At 42.7% G+C, this 13,652-nt stretch overlaps 1 protein-coding gene across 1 annotated transcript; it reads left to right on the top strand.

Annotated features, from left to right (window-relative positions):
* Nucleotides 1-394: 394 nt before the first annotated feature.
* LOC129597631 (uncharacterized) lies at nt 395-12,981 on the top strand. Its single transcript, XM_055495263.1, has 31 exons — nt 395-595; nt 750-934; nt 1,008-1,141; nt 1,526-1,692; nt 1,752-1,878; nt 1,948-2,178; nt 2,255-2,415; nt 2,520-2,759; nt 2,898-3,038; nt 3,161-3,271; nt 3,449-3,607; nt 3,712-3,809; nt 3,909-4,065; nt 4,193-4,390; nt 4,526-4,684; nt 4,784-4,954; nt 5,144-6,120; nt 6,331-6,778; nt 6,909-7,412; nt 7,835-8,127; nt 8,311-8,413; nt 8,495-8,947; nt 9,141-9,485; nt 9,562-9,705; nt 9,845-10,336; nt 10,442-10,731; nt 10,844-10,946; nt 11,036-11,485; nt 11,771-12,106; nt 12,210-12,425; nt 12,494-12,981. The coding sequence occupies exons 1-31, from the start codon at nt 541-543 to the stop codon at nt 12,817-12,819; spliced, it is 7,974 nt and encodes a 2,657-aa protein (XP_055351238.1). The 5' UTR covers nt 395-540; the 3' UTR covers nt 12,820-12,981.
* The last annotated feature ends 671 nt before the right edge of the window (nt 12,982-13,652 follow it).

Genomic DNA, 13,652 nt, shown 5'->3' with positions numbered 1-13,652 from the left:
CACCTTTGTGGTTTGTATTGTATTACTCTAGATGTTTCGTTACTTTTAGGTAAGTCTCCAAAAGTGGGCAATAAGAACTGCATATGATTAATTATGCATTATGCATAACTAAATTGCTCAATCTATCTATATGCACAACGCAATTTTGTCGTACACATACACTGTAGTAGCAAACGGCGATAACCCGCTGTCGATAAGGTCTTACGCTGAGTAACAATATTATTATTGTTTCTTTTCTTTAGTGGTAAATGAAACTATCGGTTCAGACAACAAACAGTTGAATAGCGATTCGGGGCTGGGGTTAATTGTAATCTTGTAAATTCAACTTTATCATAAAAATGGAAAACGAAAATTCAACTGCAGCGAGTAAAACGTATAGCGTATACCCAGCTTACTTGAGCGCTGTAGTACTGCAGCAGAACTCATGCATATGTGTGACAAAACTGCCGAACATCATGGCTTCCGCTTGACAGTTTCCTTACAAATTTCTCGTATAGAGGTTTACAATTTAGATTTGCTGTATATTTTCTATCCTAAAAAATGTTGAGGCCCGAAATACTGACACTTGGATTAATTGTTATAAGTGCTGTACTAGGTAAGTGAGGTTGTAGAGAAACCAAACCCAAAATGTGTTTATAATTGTTAGTCTTGCATCGATGACAGACGCGAATGTCGATTAAAATTAAGCTTGATACTCTGTATTCAGCATAGAGGAAAAATTTAATAAGTAATCTTCTGGTAATTTGCAGTGACAAATGCATACGGATACCGTTGTCCCGGACCAGAATGGACACCCCGCCGAAACAGCACTTTCTGTTACTTATTTGTGCATCGAAGCGAAAACGGCCGGGAAAGGCGAACTTTTAGCGAAGCACAGTCAGACTGCATGGTCCAAGGTGGACAGCTGGTCGATGTCCAAAATGCTCCCGAGCGGGTACGTCGGTCAAGAACATAATTACAGACGTACAATGGATTTTACAGACAGTATCGTTCGAAAATATTTACAGGAATTTCTGGAATTGAATATGCGGTCCCGAGACTTTTATGATCACCGTTACTGGATTGGTCTATCGTTCGAGACCGGTGTGTGGAAATGGACCGGTGTAGACCGCGTGTTCTCACTGGGAGATCTTGGAGATTTGTAGGTTATCTTAGTAGCATACCGCTAATTAATTACTCTGTTTAATTGAATATACCCGTCTTCCACAAAAAAACAATCGACGCTGTACCTACGGTATAATGTGAAATTAATTTAAGTTTGTAACAAATGGAATACATTAATGGCAATTACAGCAAAAATCCCCGGTGAGGAATATTTATATTTCTATGCATATAATACTCGTAATTATTATGTACATAGATCTGTACTTCTGCAATTAGAGATATCTGAATACTTACGTACGTATCATACGAGTACACAGCAATAATTTCTAATGTGCCGCTAGTTAGTGAATTTTTACGCAACATCTCTGATGTATGTATCATTTAAATTTTTTTGGCAAAAGCTTTAGTCGCTCTGTTTCAGTAATCCGGCACTGGATTTCTCGTTCCAAACTTCTATGGAATCTAGCAAACTTAAAGCACGGGTGTACATGGAAGCCGACTCGTCTCAAGCTAAATGGGTTCCCAAAGTGGCTATGACCTTTCCGGATGCTCAAAGTGATATGAATTACATCTGCAAAGCCAAATATTGTAAACATTGGAATTATTTTGCAGCTTGACTTATCTAATGAAAATATGTCTTTGAATAGCTAGTCGACCACTGTGCAAAACAGAAGATGGATGGGCGTACTTCAATGGCCGCTGCTTGAAAATGTATACAACGTCCGATACATCAGCCATGTTGACCACGTGGAACGAAGCGGCAAGAATATGCCTGTACGTGTGGTTTTGCTATCCCGCCATTTTCTTTTTTGCTCTTATGTGATTTTGATTGTAATAAAATAGTGCTGAAGGATCTCATATTGCCGTGCCGAGTGATCCCAGCGAAACAGATTACCTAACGAATCTTTTGGTGAAATTCAATGTCAAAGAGATGTGGATTGGTTTAACGGTCACCAAACCACAAACCGGGTTTAATGCTCAGCTGGTTGCGTGGGAAGACGACACTTCGGTTATAAGGCCGGGAGATACTGATCCGTGGATTGCTATCGGAAGTTCCAATATTACCGTTATATTGTACGTACAATTGTGCACCCGTATTATATGCCGCTTTTAAATGGTTTTATTAACATTTCACATGGCCTTGTTATAGGAATAATTTGCCTGCAGGAAGACAACACTGTGCAACACAGGATATAAAAACAGAAGAGTTTATTGCCGGTAGTTACCAAATTGTGCCGAAATGGCGCATCGGCACGGAAGTGGACGAATGCGACAGAGCGCAAAAAGCCTTTGCGTGTGAAACCGATATGGGTAAGTTCTGGGTACTCGAATTGTTTCACCGGAGCGTGATTTTTTTATGTCGACACACAAGGTAAAAAATGTTTTTGTAAGTTTTGTTGTCATCCGATCTCCAGAGATTTGCCCATACGGTTGGAATCATTACGGCAATCACTGTTACCAAATCCACGGATCTGATAGCGATAAGAAGACGTGGAACGACGCATCGACGGAGTGTCAAAATCAAGGCGGCCATTTAGTTGTCGTACAAAACCCCTCCGTTCAGCAGTTCTTGGAAGCACGAATATCGGCTCTGGGACTGGAATGGGAAACTGCACCGGGAGTTTGGAGCAAACAATTCTGGATTGGTCTCAGCAGTAAGTACTGTATGGAGACTCTCGGCTAGCTACTAACTGACAAAATCAATTCAAATCATAATTTGTGTCATCCGATGTAGTTGATGACCTTTTTAAAGCGTAATTATTTTTGTATTATACGGAACAGCCCTTTTTTAGGTTTTGGATCGGGATCGTATTCTTGGTTGACCACTCCCGACGATTTAAGCAGTGGAGGATATTTCAACTGGGGATTTGCACAACCTCTGCCAGCGGTGCAAGGGAAACAGTTCTGTGCTCGAATGGGCGCGGTAGCTTCAGGTAGCTGTATAATAAAAGAATAAAAGTGAAACGCCCTAAAAGCTTTTTGTAAAGCCATTTTTTGTCGTAAGTACTGTACTGTTAACGCAAGTATTTGTAAACACAAATGCCGACGATTTTAGGTGCGACAAGTGTCATACCCTTACCATGGGAGACGACTCACTGTGGTAGTCCGTCCAACTTCATTTGTCAAGCTGGTCCACAGGATGCAGTGCAAGCTGATGCTGTACATGGTGAGTTTGAATTTCCAAAACACCATAAAAAAACGTTACTCATTTTCGCACCACATGTTCAGCTGGCATTGTGGCTTTGTGAGAACAGAAGTTAAACGCTAGTAAGAAAATGTTGAAGAACTTCGTAATAGATATACGTAATAAAAATTGTACGCCATCAATAATGTACATTTTCAGAGCCTTTAAAGTGTGATCCTCCATTTGTTCTGTATCACGATCGATGCTACTGGTTTTCATCTGATCTCGTCACCTGGGATGCAGCGCGTGCAGCATGCTACCAAATAAATTCTCTCCTGGTTCAAATTGACAGTATGGCGGAGAACAACTACATTAAAGGTCAGACACATTACGTATCAAAATCTATGTTCTTATTGTCATTCATATGCCTGTAATTGTGTGCAAATAAAATTTGGGGTGCACTGCATGACTGTTTGATGTAGATCAGCTCTCTACGGATACCTGGATTGGATTTCGCGTGATTAGACCAAATATGAACTCTGATTTAGACAGCTTCCTACAGTATGCCGACGGAAGAAATGCAAGTGCCGTAATTAAATGTATCTTAATTACTTAAAAAGTCTGCTTATCACATGTGGTAATCCCAGCTTGCTGATGTTACTGGTCGCCGGTGTTGCAGGTGAGCGAGGCGGACTACAAGAATCTTGGACAAGTAACAATAGACGATAATGCCTACTGCTTTATAATGGATATATCGACGTACGATTATTATCGAGGAAAATGGTTTTCTCGTCCGTGCAGTGATAAGAAACCATTCATATGCACTCATCGGGGAGGTAAATGCTGAATTTTAATTAGGTTTTAGCAATTACAGGCTTCATAACGAAAAAATTAAATGCTGCTTGAACGCATTACAAGGAATAAATTACGCTCTGATATCTTATAATTACATGAATATTCTAGAACCAGCTCCTCCAAAACCCGAACCAACCTTCTTTTACCCTGAGTGTGGAGAGAATTGGGTTTTAATCGGCAGTAACTGCTATAAACTTAACTTGGAAACGCTGAATTTTGGTTTGGCTTTACAAGTGTGCCACAGTGAAGGTCCAGATAGTCAACTACTATACCTCACTTCGCCGGAAGAAGAACGGGATGTCGTTGGTTCGTAAACGTAAACACGCACGTGTTCCAAAAGCAATTCTAGTAAAATTGTGTCTAATATTTTCTTAAGATCAAATCGTCTGCCTCGCTTATATTATAAAGCTTCCAATGCTTAACAAGCATAATTTTGAGCAGAAATGCTGAATGGGCGGCGAAATTTGACATCATCACTGATGACAACCGATGCTTCGTACTGGACTGCCTTGCAGATTGAAAAGCCCGACCAGTGGTACTGGAAAGGTCGTAGTGGACAAATTTGGGAACTACCGGTTGCTTACACCAATTTCGCGTCAAGTAAGGCTTGCTGCGCAACGTGGATCAGTTTTCTCTGAAAAAGATGCAAATATTCCTAAACAGTTACAATTAGTTAAAAACACGCATATTGTGCTGCAGACGCAAAATTTGACTCTGCCTCAACGAGAAATCCGGCCTGTGTCACCTTGAAAGCAAGCGGAGGGGGTTGGTTGCCAGAATCTTGCAATAATCAACTACGATTTTCCGTATGCAAAAAACCAGCCAACATTACGCAGACAATTACTTCGACTACCACAGCACTGCCATTTGGTACTTCATTCTGTATTCGTGTAACCTCTATTAAATAATCTGTGAAGATTTAGTGATGTTCACTCAGTCTGCACGAGTTTATGTAAATTTGTCATGGGTACACGCTTTTAATCATATCAGTCAGGTTAATTTTATAGATCCTAATAATCGTAAATATTATTAGTAAAAATGAAATGAACTTTTTTGCAGATTTTACGTACGGCTGTCCAAAAGGTTGGCATCATCAAGGTACGAGCTGTTTTCGACGCAATGTGACGGCGGTGTCCTGGACGGTTGCAAGTGAGACTTGTCGGAAAGAGCAAGCCCATCTCGCCGCCATCGCATCCCAAACACAGCTGCAGCAAATGAAAGAAATGCTGCGAGATGCATGGATTGGTCTGAACAGCAGAGCGCAGCCAGTTGACCCTCGTATCTACCGCAACGACGACGGTAGTCCGGTGCTGTACACTCCCTGGAATGACCAGATCGCCAGACCGGGTAAACCCAATCCGACGGATGTCGACTGCGTGGCTGTAACAGGAACAACGATTGACTCCTACTCCTGCGGTACACAACGTCCATTTGTCTGTATGCTACCGGAAGTGAAAACGGAGCTCCTCCCACCGGAATGTATCACTCCACCCCACGATACCGGTTGTCGCCGCTGGGGTTACGGGTACAAAGAATCCTGTCTGTACATGGGCAACGACGCCAGCAATCCCAGCGGACAGCGGGAGCCGTTGACCTTTGAGGACGCGCGGGCTATGTGCCGCAAACATTTTGATGCCGATCTGGTGATCATTAACAATGCAGATAAGCAGGAATTTATTGCACACTTAATTGGACAGTGGAGTTCGGATTACTGGATTGGACTGAAAGAAGAAGAGATGCCGTGGGATGCCTTCAAGAAATGGGTGACCGGGGAGAATGTGGCGTACACCAACTGGGCGCACAGTGAGCCGCATGTCTCTCAAGGAAACCGAGGATGTGTGGCGCTGGTGGCGGCCAGAGGGGATCTGCACAATCCCGGGGAGTGGTATGTGAACCCCTGTTCGTCGTACAAGTTTGCACTTTGTGAAGGGAGACGCGAAGGCTGGACACCGCCCACTCCGGCTCCGACGGCATTCGTCAGTGGATGCCCAAAAGATTGGAGGACACCCGATACAGTATCAAGGAGTTGCTACAAAGTGAGTATCGAAATCATGTCTCATTTTGTGTGCAGTAATAATCAAAAAATAAAATCGTACCGGTAACATGCATTTACTATGACGTAAGACTACAACAGATTACGATTACTACTACCGCAGTATATATTCATGCTACTTATACCGTATACATAAATTTTTATACATCGCCATTTGCTTTCCTCATAGTTATTATATTGTTTCAATTGATAGTTGTTTGATCCTTCGGCCGCGGCAACTGCTAGCGGTCCAGCTTTAAGGAAGCTCACATGGCAGGAAGCGGAAGATTTCTGCATCGGTTATCGAGGTCATCTGGCATCCATTGACTCTCTCAACGAACAGAATGTTATCAGCTTTATGCTGCCATATACCTCTTGGCAGGCGAACCAGCAAAGGGAAAACTTTTGGATTGGGTTGAAAGAGAAAGATCAGTCCTGGGCGTGGTCCGACGGAAGCGTCTACGGCACGAACACTTTCTTCAATTCCATGTTGGATCACAGCACAACAGATGTTGTCGATTGTGTGGCAATGGAAGCGTACACTGGATCATGGATTAAGCAGAACTGCCAACTATCATGGGGATGGGTTTGTGAAGTCCCGAAGGGATTTTACACAGAAGGAGAAGAATTACCAACCTTGCCGCCAACTATCGAAACCAATCGTGAGAAACTGTAGTCGCTGTGTATTTATGTAGAATTTGTAATTTGTCAAGTGTCTTTTTATCAAAAACGGACGCTTTATTACTACTTTCAAGTTATTTATTATTCATGCAATTTTAAATATTATTTCAGAAACGTGTGGACCATATTCGGCCAGAGGAGATTGGTTCTACCATGCACAATCTGATACTTGCTTTTTTGTCTCCCGTTTCCAAGAATCGTGGATGAGCGCTCAGAGCTTCTGTAACGGCATTGAATCAAACCTCGCCAGCATCGATGCTGGACAACACGATTTCCTGGCCATGGTCATATCGAAGCAAACGACAACTAACACACAGTTTTGGATTGGCTTACGTTTACGCGATGTTGCCACCAATCAGCACGCGTGGGTGGATGGGTCCAATTCGCATTTCCGCGCCTGGGCCGCTGATGAGCCACATCCTTTCGGAGTGGAAGCCTGCGTCTCAATGGACAATCGCATTGGAAAATGGAGAGACGAAGTATGCGGTGTGGCTTTCGAGTTTATCTGCCGGAGGAGTCCGAACCCAATATCGATAGCGACGGCGACACCCCCACCGTCATCGGCTTGGAATACCTGGGGCTGTCCTACACAATGCCCAGGATGTTTATCATTCAGTAAGGGTGACCTTTCCTAAATTGCATCGATAATATGGTCATATTCATTATCACAACGACGTCATTTTATTTTAACGAGAAATATTGTCAAGCCTACATAAGTATAAACAAGTATTTTTTAACAGGATGTTGACCATTCAGTAAGGGTCGCCTTTCTTATCGTAATTTCTTATCGTATTTTCTTTCTTATCGTATTTTCTTTTTCTTTCTTACTTCTGCTGTCTGTAGCCTAGAGGGAGCAACTGCTCCGTGCATAGGACAATAAACATTAATAATAATAATAATAAGAATAATAATCGCAATGTGATCGGTATAACATGACTGGTCACGCTCAGTTTTCACGAGTAAACGATAACATTTTTATTTCAATTAACAACAATTGTTAGGCATTGGTATATGTAATCATTTTTAATTTTTATCAGGGGATAGTTGTTATTTCTTCTCTTCACCACTTTCTCAAGCGGACTGGAATAATGCGCACGCTAGTTGCGGATATCTGTACATGAACGAAGAGGACCATACTAAAAGTTCGCAACTTTTATCTATTCATGACGCTTTGGAGCAGTCATTCGTAGTAGCTCAGATGGGAAGAGACCGGGTGAATAGATGGATGGGTCTTTTCGAGGACAGACAAAAGAAAGGATGGTTTTACAGTGATGACACACCGTTTGATTATACAAACTGGGATTTCAGTGAGCCCGTACCGTATCCACAGGTTAGCACTAGTGAGCAATACCACAGCCCAGTAACATTAATATTAGTAGTATTATTGGGCTGTGGCAATACTCTTATGGCAGTTGCTTACTTACCACGGTTCGCATTCATATATGTAGCTGTTTATTTATTTTCCATGATGTTTGCTCGTTAGCCGTTCATATATATCTCGTTCAAATCTTAGGAGTCTCTCTGCGTATACATTCTGGGAGAAGCGGGACGAGCCGGAACATGGAATGACCACTTTTGTCGCGACAGATATCCGTACATCTGCAAAATGAAAAAAGGTCAGATGTGCTTCATGATTAATATTGTATCCAAAAAGAAAATTTATATTGAAAAAAACAATAATAATTTTTCATATCCAGACGCTAAATTCAGCCCACCAACTGCGCCACCAACTACAAAGTGTCCTACTGGATTCAGCGGTGTAGGAGACGCTTGTTTCAAAGTTATAGAATTATCTGGACTGCATGATTGGGACAGCGCAGTAGCCACGTGCCGTAGTCAAACCACTGGATCGCGTATTGCCAGTATAACGAATGTTTACGAGAACGCCCAGATTCACGTACTGCTGGCGGAAAGGCTTGGGTTCAAAAACGATTCCTATGCTAAAGCATGGATTGGATTGCAAGAACGACAGAGGAAGCTGTCGTGGCCGACGAGCGGATGTCTGCCGACATACAACAACATTCGTGAATTCTACTCCGTACCGACAGTCGATATGACAACCTGCGGAGTCTTTACATACGATGGAGTTTGGCATACGGCTCCTTGTACCGCCGATCTAATTTATTATGCTGTTTGTGAAGTTCGTGAACGTAAGTCCCAGATCAAAGTTTAATTTTATGCTGTATAGCTATATTCATATACAAATATATCTTACACGATTATATATACGCATTAGTACAGTTCATATTTGATTGGAACCATATTTTAAACCAACTGTGCCTATGTAACATATAATTACGCAAGATTTAATTAAGTACCTGAACCAAATACTGAGTTTTTTAGCCGAATGTCCAAAAGCTCCGGAGCCAGTCAACGGAACATGTCCCGATGGAGCCAGCATTGACTGCGGTGGTCAGTTCTGTTACCGAGTGGAAGTTCCTACACCAACCAAAAATGTCTCGTACACGTGGAACGAAGCCAAAGCAGCCTGCGTTGCTCTGAACGGAAGCCTGGCGTCAATACGCAGCGAAGAAGAGAATATTTGTTTACAGCGATGGGTGGAGCACTCGACCGGTGCATGGATAGGCCTGGTTGAGAAGCAGGTGGACAGCAGCTGGCCCGGCAGGTACGAATGGTCGTGGATGGATCCGGCCGCGCAGTTTGGAAGCTTCAACAACTGGGGACCGGGTACACCGTCGAGAAAAGTGTTTAGCGAAATGGTCACATCCCTGACACAGCAACATGCGCTTGTTTTGTTAATCAGGTAAACCAAGCGGGAGTGGATTTGCTCGCGAGCCATGCGCGGAGATGGGAAGCGATGGAAAGTGGTACAATTACGGTTGCGATGGAAGGCATCAGCATCCCAGGGGATACATTTGTGAAACGGAGAAAACAATAGAAAAAAACGGTAAGTTTACTGAAAATTTTAAGCCACTTTTTTAAAAATAATTTTTCACAGACTATTTAAAGTGGCACGCATTTACAAAAAAAAGTTACTTATGCGGATCTGTTGTCCATTGTTGGTGAAATTTGTATCACCCTTTTAGAAACTTGCGGAGAAAGTTCACATGGCGATTGGTTTTATCACCCCCAGTCTGATTCGTGTTTCCTTGTTTCCCGTTTCGACGTAAACTGGGGCAATGCGGAAACACTGTGCAATAGTGCTCAAGCACATTTAGCAACCGTCGAAGCAGACCAGCAGGACTTTCTTACGACCGTGCTAGGCAAGCAAGCAGGCAACGCTACTCAATTTTGGATTGGATTGCGGCTGCGTGACGTCGCCACGAATCAGCATGCATGGGTCGACGGGTCCACTTCGTACTTCCGCGCATGGGCGCCCGGTGAGCCCCATCCTTTTGGTGTGGAGGCTTGTGTGACTATGGACAGTCGCACTGGCAAATGGAAGGATGAAGTGTGCGGAGTGGATTTTCCGTATGTTTGTAAAAAGCGCCGAACACCTATTGTGCCGACTGTGACCCCGACACCACCGGCGAGTTATGAAACCTGGGGCTGTCCATGTCCGAACTGTGTACCATTCAGTAAGCAATACAGTTTTTCGCGTACCTGATGGTAAACACTACTAAACAGTACTTCCAAGATTTTAAGATTTTAATTTTAATTAACTCTTTAATTTTTTATAACAGGAGAAAGCTGTTATTATTTTTCTGCGGCCCTTACTCAAGCAGGTTGGAACACAGCCCACACCAACTGCAAATTCATTTATCCAAACGATGATTTCTCCAAGCAGTCGCATCTGCTGTCCATCCACGACATACTGGAGGAGTCATTTGTAGTGGCACAAATGGGAAAAGATAGAGTCGATAGGTGGATGGGATTATTCGAAGACTCACAAAAGCAGTCGTTTTTCTACACCGACGACACTCCTCTGGACTATACTAACTGGGATTTTAATGAACCTATTCCCTATCCACAGGTGTGACCTTTGCCATAATTATAACGAAGTAGATTTCTGGATGTAACTCTGAATTTACGGCGTCCGTTGCTAAATGGCTGTAACACAATGCTAATCACAAACTAACTTTTAGGAACCACTTTGCGTATACATCCTTGGCGAAGCTGGAAGAGCGGGACGATGGAATGATCATTTTTGTCGTACAAGGCTCCCGTACATCTGCAAAGTAAAAAAAGGTTCGTATTTTTGTAACTCTGGAGTCGGGAGAAATGCTGAAAATAAATATCTGCAAAGTATAGTTGAATTATTTTTTATCGTCGCTTAGATCCTCAGTTTCCTGCGGTTGCGCCAACCCAGAACTGCCCCGCTGGATTTACCGATTTCCCCAGCGGTTGCCTCAAAGTGATCGAACTGCCGGCTGGCAGGCGTACCTGGGATGATGGAGTAGCCCTGTGTGGAGATGGAAATTCTGGATCCCGTATTGCTTCGGTTACTAATGTTTACGAGAACGCACAAATCCACGTTCTTTTGGCTGAAAAGGTCAAGTTTGCTAACACTTCCTCCGCGGAGGCGTGGATAGGATCGAAAGTGACATCACGAAGTCTCGGGTGGACGGTCAGCGAATGTCTGCCTACATACAACAACATCCCCGGGTTTTATTCCCTACCCGATACCGGTGTGCCATCGTGCGTTTTCATGACGTATGATGGAGTGTGGCAAACGGGTCATTGCTCGGCGGCAGCGAAAAATTACGCGGTCTGCGAAATCAGAAATCGTGAGCGAAAAAGATTACAAACACCCAGCAGCAAGATTTCTATCGTAGTTAACAAGCTTGCAATTATTTTGTTATTTTCCAATTTGCATTGCCAAAAAATAAGGAAAATTCACAGATGAGTAGTATGTTACTGTAAAACAAATTAAATTTAGAAAAGTGAAAAGTGCTGCAATATTCGAGAAGCAAGCAAACGTTAGATTTTTTATATGTGCTTAACAGCTTAAGACTATGTACAGTCTGTAGTAAAAATACATCGAAGTTAATATCACTACTGACTAATTTTAGCGGAATGTTCGAAGCATCCGGAACCAGTAAACGGTGTTTGTCCGGAGGGATTTTCAGTTGACTGCCGTGGTACCTTCTGCTACAAAGTGGAATTGCCTACCGAATCGAAAAATTATACATGGTCCGAAGCAAGAGATGCATGTACGGCTATAAATGGTAGTTTGGCATCGATAAGGAGCATGGAGGATAATGCCTGTCTGCAGCAGTATGTGGAGCATTCAACGGGAGCTTGGATCGGTTTGGTGGAAGAACAAATGGACATGTGGGGATCCCGGTATGAATGGAAGTGGATGGATTCGGATGTGCCGTTTGGTAGCGTGGCTAACTGGGCAGAAGGTCAGTAAAAAAGGGATGCTTTCAAAAATGTTTACTTCACTCAGTCCATTGCACGGAAAATTTTTTCGGTGGCGTAGTGCTAAAATATTGCAAATTTTTCCAGGCAAACCTGGTGCCAGTTGGCCTCGTGAGACCTGCGCGGAAATGCGTAACGACGGGAAATGGGTGAACATGGCTTGTGAGGTAAATGCCCAACATCCCAGAGGCTACATCTGCGAAACGAGGAAAATCCCCACAACGGGCACAAGTGACCCTACAACGACCGTCGCATCGACAACATCACGCTCTTCGGCACAAACTCTGCCTCCAGGCCCCACTGGTGAGTAGTAAGAAACTGGATCTAATGATAGCAAGTTTTCATACGGAATATTTAATTTCTGTTTATAGGTTCGTCCACGGTGACGTCGATGCGATCTTCCACAATGACCACCGGACGAACACCACCAATAACATTGCCGGGTAGCACACCATCAAAAGACCCGATTGGCGGAGTGGAAACCACTCCGGCCACGCCGTCCCAGGGCATATCTGCGGGTGGTCTGGTGGGAATTGGTGTCGCTATCGCCTTAATTGTACCCCTTATAACCGTACTTGGTTATCTTGCATGGAGGAGGAAAACAACCGGACAACCAATGTTTGGCGGCGCAAAAAGACTCGCCGATTCGGAACACCAGTCGGTGATTCAGCACGAAGAACATGAAAGCTATACGTGACCTTTGACGCGTGCCATTTAAGATTGTAAACTACCGTGGATTTCTTAATTTGGATGTTGTGCATATTCTTGATTTATTGAATTGCTACATTTTTACCATGTTCTGTAAACAAAAGCTTGATTCAGAAAGCTTGATAAAAGAACCCCTGTTGTGTAGAGCAATGATCTAAAATATTCAAAATATAATGTAATGCAAAACATTAACATTTTTATAATAACAATTTCTAACAGAAAGTTTGAGTTGGTCTTGAGAGACAAATGTGACATCGTGTTAATTTTATTTGAAACAACAATGGCTTTAATATACAAAAGTGAAGTCCAACAACGTCATAGAACAGTTTTCTTCTGAGTTATTTTTAAAAAATGGAGGAGTTGAATGATGTTCTGGAAACCACGATTCCAATTTCCCCAGTTTCAAAACTGTAATTGCAGATATTAAACCAACTCGTAACATAAGTAAACTGTTGTACTTGTACATGTATTGTACATCAAATTGATATTTCGGGTAGAGGGATTCTTTCTAGAGTAGTTGTTTTACGGTGACACATTCCAATGGTCGTGTCTGGCTAATTGTAAGAAGCCAAAGAATGGACACTTTGCACATTTAATTCTAGTAAAATCCGGTAGCAGATTTTTTTAACACAATTTGCATACCATCGCTTTGGAAGTAGGCTTGATTCAAACCCGTTTGTGAAAGGGCAAAGATTATAGCTACAAGTTCCAGATGAACCTTTTGTTGCACCCTGTCATGAAAAAAAATTGTATTCAAAATACTTGAAAAAAGGTACAAAAAAATGACATTTTTTCGAAAAGTCAAAAAGTTTGCTTGGTGCC

The sequence above is a fragment of the Paramacrobiotus metropolitanus genome, unplaced genomic scaffold, assembly GCF_019649055.1.
Source record: "Paramacrobiotus metropolitanus isolate TYO unplaced genomic scaffold, Prichtersi_v1.0 Parri_scaffold0000107, whole genome shotgun sequence".
Taxonomy (NCBI): Eukaryota; Metazoa; Tardigrada; class Eutardigrada; order Parachela; family Macrobiotidae; genus Paramacrobiotus; species Paramacrobiotus metropolitanus.
Note: the sequence above shows the minus strand (reverse complement) of the source record. Positions and strands in the feature narration are given on the sequence as shown.

What these genes read in the sequence shown, in the direction of transcription:
- LOC129597631 (XM_055495263.1), top strand. Translation starts at nt 541, where the DNA reads ATGTTGAGGCCCGAAATACTGACACTTGGATTAATTGTTATAAGTGCT. An exon ending in TGCGTGTGAAACCGATATGG is followed by an intron (nt 2,416 to 2,519) that starts GTAAGTTCTGGG and finishes TCCGATCTCCAG; the next exon opens with AGATTTGCCCATACGGTTGG. An exon ending in TGTTTGTGAAGTTCGTGAAC is followed by an intron (nt 8,948 to 9,140) that starts GTAAGTCCCAGA and finishes TGAGTTTTTTAG; the next exon opens with CCGAATGTCCAAAAGCTCCG.